The sequence below is a fragment of the Erythrolamprus reginae genome, chromosome 8, assembly GCF_031021105.1.
Source record: "Erythrolamprus reginae isolate rEryReg1 chromosome 8, rEryReg1.hap1, whole genome shotgun sequence".
NCBI classification, from domain to species: domain Eukaryota; kingdom Metazoa; phylum Chordata; class Lepidosauria; order Squamata; family Dipsadidae; genus Erythrolamprus; species Erythrolamprus reginae.
The window spans coordinates 11,511,942-11,533,921 of NC_091957.1; the positions used below are offsets into that span (position 1 = coordinate 11,511,942).

The window sequence follows — 21,980 nt, forward strand, 5'->3', positions numbered from 1 at the left end:
AATGGCCAGAAAGTGGCCTGGAAAACAGTCTGAAAACAGCCCATAAAACAGCCTGAAAATAGCCTGAAAAACAGCCCCCAAAATGGCCAGAAAACGGCCTGAAAACAGCCCAGAAAACGGCCTGAAAATGGCCTTGAGAAGAGCGTGAAAAACAGCTCCCCAAATGGCCAGAAAAAAGCCTGAAAAACGGCTTGAAAGCTACCCAGAAAACAGCCTAGAATATAGCCTGATTTTGGGCTGTTTTCAGGCCGTTTTCCAGTGCTCCGGCGCCCACAAAAACTACCTGGCTAGCGCCGGAAACCATAAGAGCAGCTGGCAACAGTGCATGGGCCTACAGAGAGGGCTCTGCGTGCCACCTCTGGTGCACTTGCCCTAGGTTCGCCATCACAGATCTATTGCTTCTTCAAGATTCTTTTAGATCTGTGGGACCCGTGCTGTGGCGCTATTGGAATAGTCAGGTGCTATGCTCCGGTTGCGATTTTCGGGACGCACATGCAGCTGTGCGTCCCAGATATGCGTGCGCACACCCCGTGTGAGATTTGGCTTCTGCGCATGCACAGTAAGAGAAATCTCATGTGAAGACGCTCGCGCTGTTGTGCCGGGCTTCTCGTTAACAGCCCCCAGTGAGAGAGGAATGCAAAGTCAAACACACACACACCGGCTCAGAAGAAATAAAAGTAGTTTATCTGAAACAGTGTTAAAAGCACACACGTTTAAGCAGAGTCAAATTTCTCCCACCTAGATAACAGTCCTGGGAATGCGGTCAAAAGCAGGAACAAATGAGAGCAATTAAGGCAGCTGTGATTCCGCACAGCTCCCCCTTCTTTGAGTCCACAAGAGTTAACTGTGAATTGTCCAAATAGTCAACAGAAGTCCTGGAATAGTCCAAACCTTGGCAATGATCCTTCTCCAAATGAATAAACACCCACATGCACCCTCCCCAACGCCGGTAATTTATCACCAACCCCATTAACCTAATTGCCTCAGCAACAGGTGTTCTCCCTTATCTCCGACGATACCTGTGCAGTTGCTCCCTTCTAGCCATGAGCCTGCGCATACGGGCATCTATCCACTGATCCTCCTCCAAGTCTGACGTCTCACTAATGGGGTCATTAACTAATGGGCTGGCTGCACCTATCTCTCCGTCCGATTCTGCTTCCCCACCATCTGACCTTGGCAATGAATCTTCACTATCAGACGCCGTTGGCAATAATACAAGTCTCTGTGAACTTGAGGACTCCCCTAGACCAACGTCAAAATTCCCTGTTGCAGGAGCTGGCCCAGAGCCAACCACAACATGCGTGAGCGAGATTTCGGCAATGTTTTGCCTCTGTGCATGCACAGAAGCAAAAATATTGGCGAAAATCGCCGATATCTCGCTCTCTTGCACGTGTCCTCATGTGAGATTTCACTTGCTGTGCATGCGCAGATGCCAAATCTCACGCCAATGGTTGCACACACATTCACCGGATGCACACACACCTGCGCCGGCCTCAGTAGCGCCAAAGATGGCAGTCCTTTGCTGTATGGGACTCAGAGGAATCCTAAAAGCAACACATGGTCTGAAATGCTTCCATCCTGAGAAACAGGAAGTGTCAAAAACAGCCCGTTCTACGCTCTTTGGGAAAGTTGTCCACAACTTCGGCATCTCCCCTTGCTAGATGGCAGAGGTCCCTACGGCCAGGCTGCCCTTAACGTGGACGATAGGAGCAGGTCTTCCCAGAGCCGTCGCAGAGACGCACAACTCAGTCCTAGATTTGTGTGTGTGTGTGTGTGTGTGTGTGTGTGTCTAAAGCACATTTCTATACTCTTGGCAGTTGGGGAGGAAAGGTCAGACTTAAGCTATCACCATGTTTCGAAATGCAATCTGTGCAGTGCGGCATAATGAAATGGTTCAGCGAAGGTGCGAGAGGAATTTCTTTTAATTAGATCCATGGCTTTTGAGTTGTCAACATGAATAAAAAGCAAGGAAAAACACCGAACTTGCAAAACACGGTATCAAAGGGAAGAAGGCTGGGAAGAAGGGAGTGGAAGAAGCCTCCTTCAAGGCAAGCGGCTTTTAAAAAGGGAGTCAAACATCGCCCAAATATCTATATCTATATCTATATATACACACACCATATTTTTGGTGTATAAGAATAGAATAGAATAGAATAGAATTTTATTGGCCAAGTGTGATTGGACACACAAGGAATTTGTCTTGGTGCATATGCTCTCAACGTACATAAAATAAAATATACATTTGTCAAGAATCATGTGGTACGACACTTAAAGATTGTCATAGGGGTCAAATAAGCAATGAAGAAGCAATATTAATAAAAATCTTCGGATACAAGCAACAAGTTACAGTCATACAGTCAACATGGGAGGAAATGGGTGAAAGGAATGATGAGAAAAACTAGTAGAATAGAAGTGCAGATTTAGTAGAAAGTCTGACAGTGTTGAGGGAATTATTTGTTTAGTAGAGTGATGGCGTTCGGGAAAAAACTGTTCTTGTGTCTAGTTGTCTTGGTGTGCAGTGCTCTGTAGCGACGTTTTGAGGGTAGGAGTTGAAACAATTTGTGTCCAGGATGTGAGGGGTCCGTAAATATTTTTCCTGCCCTCTTTTTGACTCGTGCAGTATACAAGTCCTCAATGGAAGGCAGGTTGGCAGCAATTGTTTTTTCTGCAGTTCTGATTCTCCTCTGAAGTCTGTGTCAGTCCTGTTGGGTTGCAGCACCAAACCAGACAGTTATAGAGGTGCAGATGACAGACTCAATGATTCCTCTGTAGAACTGAATCAGCAGCTCCTTGGGCAGTTTGAGCTTCCTGAGCTGGCGCAGAAAGAACATTCTTTGTTGTGCTTTTTTGATGATGTTTTTGATGTTAGGTGACACCCCTTTTTCCTCCCTAAAAGAAGCTGATAATTTGGGTGTGTTTTATATTCTGAATGTGTTGTGGTTGGCTCTGGCCCAGCTCCTGCCCCAGGGAATGGGCAGGTGGATGCAGGGGAAACTTCAACATGTCACAGGCCTGTGTTATTGCCGACAGAATCAGTTCAGAGTTTAGTTTCCTCGGATGAAGAAGAAGGTGGGAGTGACTCGGCAGAGGGGGGCTTGGCACACAGCCCAGGCAGTCAATCTCCCTTATCTTCCATTGATTCAGATGAAGACGTTTTGGACCCACGCAAGCGCAGAATTATGCGTAGAAGAGACCAAGTAAGAACATATTGCAGGAAATAAGGGAGGCCACCTGTGGTTGGGTGGGGCTCCAGTAATTAGGGCTGCTGCTATAAATAGCAGCATGTGTGTTTGGCCGTTGTGGAAGAATATCTGATCAGAGTTCGTCAGGAATCTTGTGTTGCTGAACTTTGTTGCTTTTTCACGCCTTGAAAACCAAAGCAGAGCAACGTGTGTGTGTGTGTGTCTCACTTCATTGGAAGAAGAAGGGGTGTGAAGTTTCTTCACAGCTGCTAGCTAAGTACTTAATGACTGCTTAAGGGAAATTGTACAGACTACCTGGTTGTTTTGGGAAGAGTGCTCTTTTCAATACAAAAAGAGTGCTTTGTTTATTTTGAATTTTGGGATAAAGAACATTGTTTTGAATTTTCAAATGTGTGTGTGTGTCTGAAATTTGTACCCTTGAATTTTCGGGAGGCTCCTATCAGAGAGCCCGGCAGAACAGAATGTAGCATTTTTTTCCAGTCCTAACTAGTTGCTAACGATCTTTCCAACTTTTACCTTGCAAGCTCTTTCGTTGTTTCTCTCTGTGAAGAATATTTTCAAGCCCTGTCATTGCAAGATTTTTTTCATTGCTCTAACTTACTCTGAGTAAGTATTCATGTATCTTTTCTTTTATGTACACTGAAAGCATATGCACCAATGACAAATTCCTTGTGTGTCCAATCACACTTGGCCAGAATTCTGTTCTGTTCTATTCTATTCACACTAGGATAAGTAATGGTGACCATAGTTCCCTCTAAGCTGAGCAGTGAGCAATCGCTCACTTAAAAATCATCATCAACTCAGAGTTTTCCAAACCTGCCCAGAAGCCGAGAGGGAAAGAGTGAGAGGGAAGGAGAGAGAGAGGAAGAGAGAGAAACAGATAGAAAAAAGAGAGGAAGAAAAAGAGAAAGAAAAAGAATGGGAGTAAGGAAGAGAGAAAGAAAATCAAAATCTAGTTTGAAACTAACTCAACTATTTAAGTGGCATTTTGATATTGATAGAGTTGCCCTATTATGAGCTCACTGTTATAGACACACAGTACAGTATTTTATTTTGAAATTCTCTGAGGCAAAACAGGGTGGGTTTTTTATTTGTTTGTTTGTTTGTTTGTTTGTTTGTTTATTATTTCTGTGCCGCCCAGTCCCGAAGGGACTGCCGCTCAGACACTATACTTCCCCCCCCCCAAAAAAATTAGGGGGAACACTGATGGTGACCTGACTAGAAGCTAGAATAGAGGCAGAAATAAGAAATAGAGGTAATATTAGCATGTATAATTTTATATAATGGAATATAAGCAATAATTAGATGGAAAGATTAGAGATTAAATGATGGTATTACTATGTATGCTTAAATAATGTTACCATTGTCATTAAAAGGAGCAATGAAATATTGAATAACTACATTAAAACAATCATGTATATTGATAACAAATATTAAATAATAACAAATATTATTAATACTATTATTGCCCCTTGTATCAAAATGAATTGTACCCAGAGGCCAAACTATTCATGTATTGATACTGACATATATTAAAAAATAAAATCCAGCAAAACCTTGGGGTTTGTTTGTTTTTTTTGCTTTTAAACCTGCTGGTTAATTCCATTTTACTAATCTCTCCTAAAGTAGATAAATAGTTAGATATAATTTTGTTTCTATGTTTCTATGTTTCTATATAATTCTTTATTGGCCAAGGGTGATTGAACACACAAGGAATTTGTCTTTGGTGCACATGCTCAGTCAACGAAGCAGTGGAAGTGATGTGCCGGGGCCTGGAGGCTGTTGGGGTCTGGATGGGTGTCAACAGACTCAAGCTCAACCCGGATAAGACGGAGTGGCTGTGGGTTCTGCCTCCCAAGGACAATTCAATCTGTCCGTCCATAACCCTGGGGAGGAATTATTGACCTCCTCAGAGAGGGTCCGCAACTTGGGCGTCCTCCTCGACCCACAGCTCACATTAGAGAAACATCTTTCAGCTGTGGCGAGGGGGGCGTTTGCCCAGGTTCACCTGGTGCACCAGTTGCGGACCTATCTGGACCGGGAGTCACTGCTCACAGTCACTCATGCCCTCATCACCTCGAGGTTCGACTACTGTAATGCTCTCTACATGGGGCTACCTTTGAAGAGTGTTCGGAAACTTCAGATCGTGCAGAACGCAGCTGCGAGAGCAATCATGGGCTTCCCAAGGAATGCCCATGTCACACCAACACTCCGCAGTCTGCATTGGTTGCTGATCAATTTCCGGTCACAATTCAAAGTGTTGGTTATGACCTATAAAGCCCTTCATGGCATCGGACCAGAATATCTCCGGGACTGCCTTCTGCTGCACGAATCCCAGCGACCAGTTAGGTCCCACAGAGTTGGCTTTCTCCGGGTCCCGTCGACTAAACAATGTCATTTGGCGGGACCCAGGAGAAGAGCCTTCTCTGTGGCGGTCCCGACCCTCCGGAACCAGCTCCCCCCAGATATCAGAGTTGCCCCCACCCTCCTTGCCTTTCGTAAGCTCCTTAAAACCCACCTCTGTCGTCAGGCATGGGGGAATTGAAATTTTTTCCCCTTCCCCCTAGGCTTATAGAATTTATACATGGTATGCTTGTTTGTATGATTGGTCTCTCAAACTGGGTTTTTTTAGATTATTTTTTAATATTAGATTTGTTACATTGTCTTTTTTATTGTTGTTAGCCGCCCTGAGTCATCGGAGAGGGGCGGCATACAAATCTAATAAATAAATAAAATAAATATAAATAAATAAATAAAAAGACACATTTGCCAAGAATCATAAGTTATAACACTTAATGATAGTCATTAGGGTACCAATAAGCAATGAAATCATACTAGGAAACAATATTTTTGCTAGCAAGTGGCAAGTTCTCTTCCTCCTCCTCTTCCTCCCCATGTCATGTTTTATGGTTTTAACATCTGTCGGCTGATGCAGGGGTGAGCCTCCAGTGGCAGGGACCACGAAAGGTTGAAGGGCAAGTCCTTCCCTCATCCAATCCATTTTTAACAACATCGACTGATGGATGTGAAGCTTGCCATCTTGCACATGCTAAGGACTAAGGTTTTATTCAATATTTCGGTGAGTTGACTGCTAAAGTTTTATTTAGTGGTCCTCTGCTTAGGAGAACCACCAGACGTTCCTTGGAGCATAACAAGAAAAGGAATCGGGAAGAAATGTTAAGTGTACTCACTACATCATTGGGGAGGTTTTGTAGATCATCGAAAGGTGTTTCCAGTGTGTTGGTGTCCACATTTAGAATGACCACATCATCCAGGGAAATAGTTCTGACTTTCTGAAAATGAAACGGGGAGGAGTAAGTAATTATTTATAGAACAGAATAGAACAGAACTGTATAGAATATTGGAAATAGAATAGAGTAGAGTAGAATAGAATAGAATAATAATGAACAGAGTAATTTAATTTAATTTTAATTTAATTTATTAGATTTGTATGCCGCCTCTCTCCGGAGACCCGGAGACCAGAGTAGAGTACAATAATAATGAATAGAATAGAGTAAAGTGGAGTTGAGTAATAATGAATAGAATAGAATAAAATGGGTAGAATAGAATAGAATAATGAATAGAGTAGAATAATAATGAATAGAATACAGTAGAGTAGAATAGAATAGAATAATAATAAATAGAATAGAATAGAGCCAGAGGGCCGGGGCCGCCACAGAGAAGGCTCATCCCCTGGGTCCCACCAGCCAACATTGTTTGGTCGACGGGACCCGGAGAAGGCCAACTCTGTGAGACCTTATCGGCCACTGGGATTCGTGTGGCAGGAGGCAGTCTCGGAGATATTCTGGTCCAATGCCATGTAGGGCTTTATCGGTCATAACCAACACTTTGAATTGTGACCGGAAACTGATCAGTAGCCAGTGCAGGCCACGGAGTGTTGGTGAAACGTGGGCAGATCTTGGAAGCCCCACGATAGCTCTCGTGGCCGCGTTCTGCACGATCTGAAGTTTCCGAACATTTTTCAAAGGTAGCCCCATGTAGAGAGCGTTGCAGTAGTCAAACCTTGAGATGATGAGGGCATGAGTGACTGTGAGCAGTGACTCCCGGTCCAAATAGGGCCGCAACTGGTGCACCAGGCGAACCTGGGCAAACGCCCTCCTTGCCACAGCTGAAAGATGGTGCTCTAATGTGAGCTGTGGATCGAGGAGGACGCCCAAGTTGCGAACCCTCTCTGAGGGGGTCAATAATCCCCCCCCCAGGGTAATGGACGGACAGATGGAATTGTCCTTGGGAGGCAAAACCCACAGCCACTCCGTCTAGCAATTAAAAATAATAATCTCATCTCTAGAAAGGTTCCCAGCATATCATTTGAGCTGTCAAACTTTATACCATTTGGAGGGTAACAGCGAAGCTGAAAACCATTGCTCTTCGCTCAGGACCACCGTTCCCTGTAGGCTGCGTGCGTGTGCGCACACGCACCCCAAAATACCCCCCTGCACACCCTTTTCCAAAAGAAAAGAAAACAAGAGAGAAAGAGAGAGAGAGATGAAAGGGGTGGGAGAGAGATTGCAAGAGAGAGAAGAGAAAGAAAGCAAGAGAGATAGAAAGAAAGAGTGAGAAAGAAAGAAAGCAATAGAGAGAAAGAGAGAGAGAGAGAGAGAGCAAGAGGGGGAGAGAGAAAGAGAGAGAAATGACTCTTGATTTAAAGCATATGGTAAAAAGCACCCAAATAATAATCTATCTATCTATCTATCTATCTATCTATCTATCTATCTATCTATCTATCTATCTATCTATCTATCTATCTATCTATCTATCTATGCTGCCCAGTTCCAAAGGGATTGTCGCTCAGACACTATACTTTTCTGCCCACACTGAAAAAAAATTTGAGGGAACATTGCTCAGGACTTTAGCCTAATTTTTACTCCACAGCTAGATTTACATAAATTGTCCATTTTAGTCTCCGTTAAATAGAATAGAATTTTATTGGCCAAGTGTGATTGGACACACAAGGAATTTGTCTTGGTGCAGATGCTCTTATTATTAAAGTAGATAATAACGGTCCTTCAATTCACACAGGTGATGTTTTTTCTTTGACAAAGTGATAAAACATGTCTTTGACTCTCAGGGACATCAATCAGGATTCCTCCTCCCCTCGGCAAAAAAAAAAAAAGAAAGAAAGAAAGAAAAAGGAAAGGAAGGGGACCATCAATTAATCAACCAACTCAGAGTTGATCGGCTGTTTCTATTCTGCAACCTTTTCAAGTCTGCAGAATGCTTTGAAGGCAAAGCAGAAAAGCCAGGTTTAAATCGTTGAGTAGTTCGGCATGATTTGCAATATCTATATATATGGGTATGGCTAGCTGATGAGGCCAAAATAAGGCCGAAATAGATCTATCCTAGTCTCCCTTAATTTTCAAATTCAGCAAAAAAACATGTGACACATACAGATAGAATTGTCGGCTATCAATAAAAATTAACTGCCTTGGAAATGGCCCTGAGTTGGGCCGAGAGGCAAATAAGGAGATGTGATGTTCCTTCAATACACCAGGGTGATTCGACACAAAAAATTGTAACTCTTCCCTGGTGCAGAGCTGAAGGGATTGGATACTGTAGCCTAGAGGATAATTCTCTGCCTTACAAGGCAAAGGTTACAGGTTCAAGTCCCAGTGGGTATGGCTAGCTGATGAGGCCAAAATAAGGCCAAATATCCTAGTCTCCCTTAATTTTCAAATTCAGCAAAAAAACATGTGATATATATATATATACTGGTGACTGGGTGTGGTTTGATGGCTCAGCAATTGCCTGCTGTGTAGAAACTTCCTGGTGAGTCAGTGTAGAAACTTCCTGGTGAGTCAGTGGGGTAACACCTGAGGTCGTTGATGTAACCCCACTGACTCACCAGGAAGTTTCTACACAGCAGGCAATTGCTGAGCCATCAAACCACACCCAGCCACCAGTATTTACAGAAGGAAGGCAGCTCAGGTCTCGCTGTGTTCGCCCTAGAACAAGGACAGAAACACCAGCCTGAAGATGACGAGTGGGACCTCGTCGAAACGTCACCAGAAATTTCCAAATCCTACACGGGAAGAAACCCGAATATACCAAGACCGTCAGACCTGTACGCATGAAAATCTACAACGCTTCGAGCAGGCTGTGGAAACCTGGAAGCTAAAGGAAAGTTGCAAACAGCATTGATGACAAATTGATTTGGTAACTGAGGAGGGGAAAGAGACTGGATATCTCCCTTTAAAGAGCTGGTAAGGAAAGCTTTAATTAAAATTCCCCTCTTTGATTTACAATCTGAAAAAGCTACTCCACAGACCTGATGTGGTTTAAAGCAACACATGTCCTTTGACCTCTGAACCCTTTGACCCACAGGTGGCAGGTGGCCTCTGTCTTCTGTCCACTCTCTCTCTCTCTCACACACACACACCTCCTGTGCTTTTTTTTTGTAAAAGCACTGTGAAGCGGTATATAAGTCTAAATGCAATTGCTATTTCAGCAGGTCCTCAGAGATGGGAAACCAAGTTTCAAGTTTCATTGGATTTATATGCCACCCCTCTCCGAAAACTCGGAGCGGCTAACAACAATCATAAACAATATACAATAATAATCCAATACTAAAAGTGAATTAAAACCCCTTAATATACAAAACCAAACATACACACAAACATACCATGCATACAATTGTAACGGCCTAGGGGGAGAAGAAGTCTTAATTCCTTCATGCCTGGCGGCAGAGGTGGGTCTTAAGTAGCTTACGAAAGGCAAGGAGGGTGGGGGCAATTCTAATCTCTGGGGGGAGTTGGTTCCAGAGGGCCGGGGCCGCCAAAGAGAAGGCTCATCCCCTGGGTCCCGCCTAGCGGCATTGTTTAGTTGACTGGACCTGGAGAAGACCCACTCTGTGGGACCTAACTGGCCGCTGGGATTCCTGCGGCAGAAGGCGGTCCCTGAGATAATCTGGTCCGGTGCCATGAAGGGCTTTATAGGTCATAACCAACACTTTGAATTGTGACCGGAAATGGATCGGCAACCAATGCAGACTGCGGAGTGTTGGTGTGACATGGGCATATTTAGAGGAGCCCATGATTGGTCTCGCAGCTGCATTCTGCATGATCTGAAGTTTCCGAACACTTTTCAAAGGTAGCCCCATGTAGAGAGCGTTACAGTAGTCGAGACTCGAGGCGATGAGGGCATGAGTGACTGTGAGCAGTGACTCCTGGTCCAAATAGGGTCGCAACTGGTGCACCAGGCAAACCTGGGCGAACGCCCCCCTCGCCACAGCTGAAAGATGTTTTTCTAATGTTAGCTGTGGATCGAGGTGAGCATCTTCTGGAAGACCATCCAAAATCCAGGGCGTAGAAGATTCCCATCAAGAAAGGAAGCTGTGTAAAACCTTTACTTCTTGAGGCTCAAAAAGAACCATCTCCACAGTTTCAAATGCAACCGGTGCGAACGGAAAGGGGAGGGGGGAAATATCGATTTAGGCTCCAGCCACGTAAAAACTAGGAAGGAGTAGGAAGAAGGATCAAGGCTGAGTTGGTCTGATGGTCTTTATCTGCTGGCAATTTAACAGAGCTTATCCTTTCTGTTTCCGGAATTTGAATGGCTAGTGCCGTAGTAAAAAAAAAAGTCTTCCATTATTCATACCCTCCTGTCTTGTCTTGTGTGCGGTGCCTGACTAAAGTTTCTAGCTCCTTTGAAGTTGCTTTAGAGAGGGCTAAATAGAAACCGTAAGCGGAATGAATGATTAGGTGATGGCAGAGAAATCGGGCAAAAAAGGAATTGGGGGAAACTGGTGTTTTTTTTTCTAAAACAGAAACAGGTCTTTAAAACAAACACCACCCACCTTAATAACTTCATCCCACTGGAGAGTTTTCCAGTCATAGCAAATTAAACCCAACAAGCTATGGATAAGTTTGATATTTTAACTCTCAAGGAACATAGAGTCTTATCCGCATCGTTAAGCAAAGCCCTATGTTTTCCTGGAGTAGGACAAAATAATAGAAACATAGAAGATTGACAGCAGAAAAAGACCTCATGGTCCATCTAGTCTGCCCTTATACTATTTTCCTGTGTTTTATCTTAGGATGGATCTATGTTTATCCCAGGCATGTTTAAATTCAGTTGCTGTGGATTTACCAATCACGTCTGCTGGAAGTTTGTTCCAAGCATCTACTCCTCTTTCAGTCAAATAATATTTTCCCATGTTGCCTTTGATCCCCAACTAACTTCAGATTGTGTCCCCTTGTTCTTGTGTTTACTTTCCTATTAAAAACACTTCCTTCCTGAACCTTATTTAACCTTATTTAACCCTGAACCTTATTTAACCTTATTTAACCCTTTAACATATTTAAATGTTTCGATCATGTCCCCCCTTTTCCTTCTGTCCTCCAGACTATACAGATTGAGTTCATTAAGTCTTTCCTGATACGTTTTATGCTTAAGACCTTCCACCATTCTTGTAGCCCATCTTTGGACCCGTTCAATTTTGTCAATATCTTTTTGTAGGTGAGGTCTCCAGAACTGAACACAGTACTCCAAATGTGGTCTCACCAGCGCTCTATATAAGGGGATCACAATCTCCCTCTTCCTGCTTGTTATACCTCTAGCTATGCAGCCAAGCATCCTACTTGCTTTTCCTACCGCCCGACCACACTGCTCACCCATTTTGAGACAGTCAGAAATCACTACCCCTAAATCCTTCTCTTCTGAAGTTTTTGCTAACACAGAACTGCCAATGCAATACTCAGATTGAGGATTCCTTTTCCCCAAGTGCATTATTTTACATACAACTAACCTCAGATTGTGCCCCCTGGTTCTTGGGTTCACTTTCCTATTAAAAACACTTTTCTCCTGAACCTTATTTAACCCTTTAACATATTTAAATGTTTCGATCATGTCCCCGCCCTTTCCCTTCTGTCCTTCAGACTATATAGGTTGAGTTCATGAAGTTTTTCCTGATAAGTTTAATGCTTAAGGCCTTCCACCATTTTTGTAGCCCCTCTTTGGACCCGTTCAATTTGATCAATATCTTTTTATAGGTGAGGTCTCCAGAACTGGACACAGTATTCCAAATGGGGTCTCACCAGCGCTCTATACGGTGGGATCACAATCTCTCTCTTCCTGCTTGTTAGCTCTAGCTAATAGACTTGGAAGGGGGCTTTGAGGTCTTCTAGTCCAACCTTTTTGACCCTGGGGGCCACTAAATTCATGATTTTAAATCCCGTGGACCACTGGGCAGTGGTAGTGGAAGGCTCAGCCGCCTTTCGGGCCTACCTGTCTGCTTTTGCAAGGCCCGAGAGAAAACACCTGGTCCAGGTACACAGCCTGGAAACCTCTTTTGTCTTCCTTCTCTCCAGAAGCTTGGTCAAGCTGAGTGTCAGACCTCCGTTTGGACTTTGGCCTGCCGCAATTCAAATAGTATCATGGGAATTGGGAGGGGGGGTTGCATGGGAGGGAAAGTTACCAGCCACGAGTCTGCGGAGAGGGGCAGCATACAAATCCAATCAATCAATCAATAATAAATAAATAAACAAACAAACAAATAAATAGATAGATAAATAAATAGATAAATAGATAAATAAATAGATAGATAAATAGATAAGATAGATAGATAGAGATAGATATATCGATCGATCGATAGATAAATAGATAAGTAGATAGATAGATAGATAGATAGATAGATAGATAGATAGATAGATAGATAGATAAATAAATAAATAAATAAATAAATAAATTAATAAAGCCTTAAAAATGCACCTCTGCCGACAGGCTTGGGGTCATTGAATTTTAACATCTGCCCCAGCCTATGGTTGAATTGATGATGTATGCTAGTATGAAACGTGGATGACAACTAACAACAACAACTTGTACCAGTAATAACAGAGTTGGAAGGGACCTTGGAGGTCTTCTAGTCAAACCCCCTGCTTAGACAGGAAACCTTACACTGCTTGAGACAAATGGTTATCCAGTCTCTTCTTAAAAACCTCCAGTGTTTGAGCACTCTCAACTTCTACAGGCAAGTAGTTCCACTGGTTAATTGTTCTGATTGTCAGGAAATGTCTCCTTAGTTCTAAGTTGCTTCTCTCCTTGATGAGTTTCCACCCATTGCTTCTTGTCCTACCTTCAGGTGTTTTGGAGAATAGCTTGACACCCCCCCCCCCCAAATCTTCTTTGTGGCAACCCCTGAGATATTGGAACACTGCTATCATGTTTTCCCCTAGTCCTTTTTTTTCATTAAAGTAGACATATCCACTTCCTGCAACCGTTCTTCATATGTTTTATCCTTCAGTCCCCTAATAATCTCGGTTGCTCTTCTCTGCACTCTTTCTAGTCTTGTTCAATCTCTCATCTCTTTTTTCTCCCCCTCCTCAAATGCCTGAAAGACAGGGAGGGAGGGGACAGCAACTATGCACATAAACTTAGGAAGTGCCTGACAGTTGCCGAAAAAAACTTCTGCCAGGAATTCTGCCAGAAAGAAATTGAGAGGGGAGGTTTATGACCCACTTCAACCCTGTTTTCAGTGGTTTGAACAAACCAAAGGGACTTACCTCTATCAGGCTTATATGAATTCCTATGAGGTAGGGCATCGGGGCGCTGGAAGGAAAGAAAAGAAAAAAATTGGTTGAATTTGACAAAGACAAATGAGAGTTTTGGAAGCTAGAGTCAGTTTGACCAAGAAGATATTTTAATTTATCTATCTATTTATCTATCTATCTATCTATCTATCTATCTATCTATCTATCTATCTATCTATCTATCTATCTATCTATCTATCTATCTAATCTATCTATCTATCTATCTATCTATCTATCTATCTATCTATCTATCTATCTATCTATCTAATCTATCTAATCTATCTATCTATCTATCTATCTATCTATCTATCTATCTATCTATCTATCTAATCTATCTAATCTATCTATCTATCTATCTATCTATCTATCTATCTATCTATCTATCTATCTATCTATCTATCTATTAGATTTGTATGCCGCCCCTCTCCGTAGACTTGGGGCGGCTCACAGCAATAATAAAAAGCAATGTACAACAAATCTAATATTTAAAAATATCTTAAAAAAACCCTTATTTAAAAAGCAAGACATACACACAAACATACCATGCATAAACTATATAGGCTTGGGGGAGATGTCTCAATTCCCCCATGCCTGACGGCAGAGGTGGGTTTTAAGTAATTTACAAAAGGCAAGGAGGGTGGGGGCAATCCTAATCTCTGGGGGGAGCTGGTTCCAGAGGGCCGGGGCCGCCACAGAGAAGGCTCTTCCCCTGGGTCCCGCCAGACGATATTGTTTAGTCGACGGGACCCGGAGAATCATACACAATGAAGGTAATAGAGGACAGCTTTGAGGAAATAGAATTAGAGAAAGAATAGAAGAGAGAGTATAGGATAAGATAATCAATGAGAGAATAGAAGAAAGATAAAGGGATAGAAGAGAAGATATACGGAATATAGGAGAGACAATAGGACAGGGGTCGGAAGGCACTATAGTGCACTTATGCACGCCCTTACTGACCTCTTAGGAATCTGGAGAGGTCAACCGTGGACTAAGGGTAAAATGTTGGGGGTTAGGGGATGACACTATGGAGTCCGGTAATGAGTTCCATGCTTCAACAACTCGATTACTAAAGTCGTATTTTTTACAGTCAAGTTTGGGGCGGTTGATGTTGAGCTTGAATCTGTTATGTGCTCTTGTGTTGTTGTGGTTGGAGCTGAAGTAGTCGTTGACAGGCAGGACGTTGCAGCATATAATCTTGTGGGCAATACTTAGATCATGTTTAAGGCGTCTTAGTTCTAAGTTTTCTAGGCCCAGGATTGTAGGTCTAGTTTCGTATGGTATTCATGACCTGCAAGCCCACGGTAAGATTTCAGCCTTGGTAAAATACTTTGCACCTATTTTCTGCAGGAGTTCTGGAAAGGGGGAAAACAGCTAACCACGGGGCTGCGAAAGAAAATTTTTAAAATGCTTTCAGAAAAGGAAACCGACCGATCCCGTCTGCCAAGAACGATGCGGGTTTTCAATTCCTTTCTGTTTGGTTACATTTGCCTGTCCCTGCTCCGCGAGATTTTAATGATCAGCTTTTGACGGCGTCTTTAAATGCACGGTGGCGTCTCAGCCTTGCCAGATCAATGAGAGCCGAGAGAGTGCTAAGCCATTTGTTTAGTTGGCAAACAACTTCAGGCTGCTCGGAGCAAGCGGGCTGACGAGAGGACGTCAACCTCCCCTCCAAACGCCACCGCTGATGTGTTCCTAATTAAGTAGATTCGGCGAAATGACAGCGGCGGCTTCTTCGGTGGCGTGGAAAGAACACCAAGGTCTTAAACATGGCAGGAAGTCTTAAGGCCACAAAAGTCTCATTGGGTGAACTCTGGCAAAGCCAGATGACCGAGAAGATTCGCGTAAAACCTGCCCTTTGCTGGGGTGTCCAGAAAAAAACGGCCTGTCACCAGCGGGAGAAAAGAAATGGGGGGGGGGAGCAGAGAAGAAGACAGGAGAACTGTAGAACTTAATTAACTGCTTGGTGTTGATCTGTCAGTCTTCTCAATTAATCAAGGCACGCAATTGGGGACCCGCAAAATATTTAATAGGGATGTCAGAATCAAAAGCGTCTAAAATATTGCAAAACACCCCAGGGCTCGGAGAGATGGGTGAAGAACTGAAGTCAGTCCCCAATCCCCAATCCAGATTTTCTGTTGACAAGGAGAGGGAATATCGGCGTGGCGGAAGACCAGATGTTGCTAGCATCCGTCCCATCCCACACGCCTGCCGCGGCAGGGGGAGCGTGACACCGTCTCCGAAAATGCACCTGATGGTTTCTGGCGTGGAATGGCACAGGTTCACCGCAGCCAACTCACCACGGGAAACTCACTATGGCCAACTCACGATAGCCAACTCACTATAGCCATGGGACATTCGCCACGAGATAATTCAACGATTCAATTTAATTATTTAAAATACAGGTAGCCCTCACCTTGTGAGCAGAACTGATCCCACAATTGAACTCCAAATCACTGTTTTTCAGGGCCATTGTTTTAACTTTGAAAGTTATTTAATGAACTGTTTTATAAGTCGCAGGTTAGCTGCTATTAAAAAAAGATTATTTCAATTTTTGTCATTCGCATTTCATTTTATTCCTCCTTTGGCATCCTTTCTTTAATAATCCCAGGCTACTATTTCTTCAGTATTGGTGTTAACTCTTGTCCGGCAGCAAGTGCTGAGGGGCAAATTGGCTACGGCAAATTGTCCTGTGATGAGTTGGCCATGACAAGTAGGCCATGGCAAGTTGGCCATGGCATGTTGACCAGAGTGTTGGCCATGATCTAGTTGGCATGATGAGTTGGCCATGGCATGTTGGCCATAGAGAGTTGGCCTTGACGAGTTGACCATGATGAGTTGGCTGTGGCAAGTTGGCCGTGATGAGTTGGCCATGATGAGTAGGCCATGGCAAGTTGGCCGTTGCATGTTGGCCATAGAGTGTTGGCCATGATCTAGTTGGCATGAGTTGGCCATGGCATGTTAGCCATAGTGAGTTGGCCTTGATGAGTTGACCATGATGAGTTGGCTGTGGCAAATTGTCCTGTGATGAGTTGGCCATGACGAGTCAGCCATGGCAAGTTGGCCATGATCTAGTTGGCATGATGAGTTGGCCATGGCATGTTGGCCATAGAGAGTTGGCCTTGACAAGTTGGCCAATAATGAGTTGGCCTTAGCAGGTTGGCCGTGATGAGTTGGCCATGGCATGTTGACCATAGAGAGTTGGACTTGATGAGTTGGCCATGATGAGCAAACCTATAGCATGGGTGCCACAGGTGGCACACGGAGTCATATCTGCTGACACATGAGCCGTTGCCTTAGCTCAGCTCCAATATGCATGTGTGTGCTGGCCAGCTGATTTTTGCCTTGCACAGAGGCTCTGGGAGGGCATTTTTGGCTTCCAGAGGTCCTCTGGAGGATGGGGGAGGGCCTCTGGGGGACATTTTTGGAGCCTGTGGAGGGCGAAATATGAGCCCATGCTCATTCAGCACCCAAGGAAAAAAGGTTCGCCATCACTGCCCTAGATTAAGACTGGAGGATTGAATGGAAGCAAACTTTGTAAAGTCTCAAAATACAAGCACTTGGGAACTATTTCCTGTTCTTTCCTGGCGAGCTAATATCTCAGATTATCCCAAGAGTATCCAATGACCATTAAAGTGTCAGCGGGAGACTCCGAAACGGGTGGGCTGAAAAACAGCCCAAGTCCAGTTGCAAAACAATCACAATTTCTCCCCTCACCACACACCCTTTGCCACCTGCTTCCTCTCTTGCCGTTCACCGTCACAAGACACAACTGGATCACAGCTGCAATGTTCCCCCACCCCCGCCAATACCAAGTCAATGTTTACATTTTAAATCCGCAAGCAAATTTAAAATTCCTTCGTTCCACCTCTCTGGAATCTCAGCAAAAAGGGAGGAATTTTGGAGGGGGGGGGCAAAAAAGATTATTATTATTTTTTCATTTCCAAAATTAAGCAGCCATTGGATGGGGGAGGTGGGCTGAAGAGGGATGCATTTATGGCAGACAAAGCTAGGGCTAAATTGATTTATCCAGGCAAGTATCATGAACATTTACTATTCTAATTAAAATTCGGATCAGTCTACCGCAGTGTTTCCCAACCTTGGCAACTTGAAGATATCTGGACACTCATTACTGGACTCCATAGTGTCATCCCCAAACCTCCAACACTTTACCCTTAGATTGTCCATGGTTGACCTCTCCAGATTCCTAAGAGGTCAGCAAGGGGCGTACATAAGTCCCCTGTCCTATTGCTCTCCTATATCTCCTATACCTTTCTCCTATTCCTATATCTCTTCTTCTATTCTTTCATTGATATATTTTATTCCTATATCTTCTCTTCTATTCATTCTTAGATATATTTTACTATGAGTATATCCTCTGTAACCTTATGTATTATGTATTATGTATTATTATTATTATTATTATTAATTAAATTTGTATGCTGCCCCTCTCCGTAGACTCGGGGCGGCTCACAACAACAACAAATCTAATAACAGATCTAATAATTAAAAATATCTTAAAAACCCCTTATTTAAAAACAAGACATACACACAAACATACCATACATAAAAGGCCAGGGGGAGTTTACGAAAGGCAAGGAGGGTGGGGGCAATCCTAATCTCCGGGGGGAGCTGGTTCCAGAGGGTTGGGGCCGCCAAAGAGAAGGCTCTTCCCCTGGGGCCCGCCAGACGACATTGTTTAGTCGACGGGACCTGGAGAAGGCCAACTATGTGTATACCCACTAAAACCCTCATTGTGTAATGGAATGAATGAATGAATGAATGAATGAATGAATGAATAAATAAATGCTATTCTATATATTCCAGAGCATGATACCATGGTCTTTTGAGACTGAAGGATGTTGGCAAAAGGGCAATAAAATCCTTCCGGGGTGGCGCAGTGGTTAGAGTGCAGCACTGCAGGCTACGTCAGCTGACTGCTAGCTGTGGTTCAGCAGTTCAAATCTTACCACCGGCTCCAGGTTGACTCAGCCTTCCATCCTTCCAAGGTGGGTCAAATGAATGAATGAATGAATAAATAAATAAATGCTATTCTATATATTCCAGAGCATGATACCATGGTCTTTTGAGACTGAAGGATGCCAATGCTATTTTATTGTAACAAAAAAAAAAGAAGGTATATATTTTATTGTAAGAGGTTATGTGGAGAGAAAACATAAAAATATATTTCTGGGGAAAATAAGAAGGATCGCCTAAGAAAAGGCACATCCGCTTACCAGCAGTAGTCTAAAAGATGAGGCGGCAGGACGGGAATGTAGACGTGTTGCCAAAACATTGGGTACAGCAAGGAAGCCGAGCCATGGACACAGGCAGTCAACTGAAAGGCACAGAAATGACAAAGATCAGCTCACCTGGCCAAAACAGGTAAAACCCCAAGCATCAGGGTTACAAATAACCTCCAGAATCCGAGGCACAGCATCCCTCAAAGTTCCAATTTATTAACAGAGTCATGTTGGCACATCTCTGAGAAGCTCGAATCTAAAGCTACAAGGATTTCTCCCCCAGTTTAAAAGTTCATTACAAGTTAAAGTAACAAGAATTTAGTATTTTTTGAACCTATAGTTTTGAAATTTTATAGAAACATAGAAGACTGACGGCAGAAAAAGACCTCATGGTCCATCTAGTCTGCCTTTATACTATTTCCTGTGTTTTATCTTAGGATGGATATATGTTTATCCCAGGCATGTTTAAATTCAGTTACTGTGGATTTACCATCCACGTCTGCTGGAAGTTTGTTCCAAGGATCTACTACTCTTTCAGTGAAATAATATTTCCTCATGTTGCTTTTGATCTTTCCCCCAACTAACCTCAGATTGTGTCCCCTTGTTCTTGTGTTCACTTTCCTATTAAAAACACTTCCCTCCTGAACCTTATTTAACCCTTTAACATATTTATATGTTTCGATCATGTCCCCCCTTTTCCTTCTGTCCTCCAGACTATACAGATTGAGTTCATTAAGTCTTTCCTGATACGTTTTATGCTTAAGACCTTCCACCATTCTTGTAGCCTGTCTTTGGACCCGTTCAATTTTGTCAATAGAGAGAGAAAGAGAGAAAGAAAGAAAGAAAGAAAGAAAGAAGGAAAGAAAGAAAGAAAGAAAGAAAGAAAGAAAGACTAGAATTCCTTATTGGCCAAGTGTGAACGGACACAAAAAGAATTTGTCTCCGTTGCAGAAGCTCTCAACGTATGTACAAACACAGCAAGGGATCAATCAGGATGATAATCGTAAAATATAGCCATCAATCACACAAGGTGTAACACTCAGGGACGAAAATACTAGGATAATAAAATAAGCCATCAACATGCCTCGTGAGATTACAAACGCCGAAGTTATAGTCATAAGATGCTGAAGGAATAGCTAATAGGAAAGAGGAGAAGGAGAATAGTAACTCAGTCCTATTTTATGTGGCTTGCCATCCTAAAGCAGGGATGGCAAAGCTTTTTTTGGTTCGTGTTGGTATGTCTCGGTGTAGCTAGGCTATGAGACCTTCGACATACACTGAGCAGAGATTAAGACGAATGTGGATGTGTGTGTGTTATAGCCAATAATGACACAGACTTAGTTATGCTGATTAAGTACTGTTTACATATATACATAAAACAGAAACAATCCATAAACTGCACATAGCAAGCACTAAGCAATACAATACAAACTGCACATAGCAAGCACTAAGCAATACACACTCCCCCCTCAAGGTAAAGACAAAAGCGAACGAGCAATTCAGCCTCATTGTAGGAGAGAGTACTGGCGCCCTCTTATGGCGAACCAGCCAAAACTCTTAAAGTGATATTACTACTTAAATACAATAAACTACAATAGGCAGTTTAACATGGCAATCCCAAACAACCATGTACCATGTACTAACAGTTCACATGCCAAAAGGGGGCAGCATGGGGGAGGGGGGGGTCATATGCATGCGTGCCCACAGCCATAATTCCATGCAGGTCCCCTGTACATGTGCACTTGAACCCCCCCTGCTCTCGGCATGCAATGGCACGCACATTGTTTGACCTCCCCAAATTTCAGAGCATTTCTAGGAGTCTGGGAAGAGCAAAAATGGTCTTCTGCATCCCTCCAGAGACCCTCCAGAGGCAGAAAATAATAATAATAATAATAATAATAATAATAATAATAATAATAATAATAATAATAAGCCAGTGAAAGGGGTGCCAGTGGTACTTGGCACGCTGGGTGCAGTGCCAAAGGATCTCAGTGGACATTTGAAAACCATTGGAATTGACAAAATCTCCATCTGTCAATTGCAAAAGGCCGCTTTACTGGGATCGGCAAACATAATTCGCCGCTACATCACGCAGTCCTAGGTGCTTGGGAAGCGCCCGACTGGTGATGAAATACGAAATCCAGCATAGTGATCTCGTTTGCTGTGTTGTACTGACATAATAATAATAATAATAATAATAATAATAATAATAATAATATTAATAATATTAATATTAATAATATTAATAATAATAATATAAAATAACAACAATAAGAAGGAGAGAAGCAACTTAGAACTAAGGAGAAACTTCCTGATAGTTAGAACAATTAATCCGTGGAACAACTTGCCTCCTGAAGTTGTGAATGTTTCAACATTTGATGTTTTTAAGCAGATGTTGGATAATCATGTGTCTGAAATAGTGTAGGGTTTCCTAAGCAGGGGGTTGGACTAGAAGATTCCAAGGTCCCTTCCAACTCTGTTTTTATTATTATTATAGTGTACTATGCTATGCTATGCTATGCTATGCTATGCTATGCTATGCTATCTCACCTACAAAAAGATATTGACAAAATTGAACGGGTCCAAAGACAGGCTACAAGAATGGTGGAAGGTCTTAAGCATAAAACGTATCAGGAAAGACTTCATGAACTCAATCTGTATAGTCTGGAGGACAGAAGGAAAAGGGGGGAAAAGATCGAAACATTTAAATATGTTAAAGGGTTAAATAAGGTTCAGGAGGGAAGTGTTTTTAATAGGAAAGTGAACACAAGAACAAGGGGACACAATCTGAAGTTAGTTGGGGGAAAGATCAAAAGCAATGTGAGAAAATATTATTTCACTGAAAGAGTAGTAGATCCTTGGAACAAACTTCCAGCAGACGTGGTTGGTAAATCCACAGTAACCGAATTTAAACATGCCTGGGATAAACATATATCAATTGTAAGATAAAATACAAGAAATAGTATAAGGGCAGACTAGATGGACCATGAGGT

The 21,980-nt window shown here is 42.9% G+C and overlaps 1 protein-coding gene across 2 annotated transcripts in view; it reads right to left on the bottom strand.

Annotated features, from left to right (window-relative positions):
* The window catches only part of DENND1A (DENN domain containing 1A), a 235,816-nt gene that overhangs the window by 80,603 nt on the left and 133,233 nt on the right, over positions 1-21,980 (bottom strand). For both annotated transcript variants that reach the window (XM_070758843.1, XM_070758844.1), the window contains exons 10-12: positions 18,982-19,082; positions 13,721-13,766; positions 6,395-6,496 (exon numbers count right to left, since the gene is read on the bottom strand). In XM_070758843.1, coding sequence (XP_070614944.1) covers positions 6,395-6,496; positions 13,721-13,766; positions 18,982-19,082 — 249 coding nt within the window. The remainder of the gene's footprint in view (positions 1-6,394; positions 6,497-13,720; positions 13,767-18,981; positions 19,083-21,980) is intronic.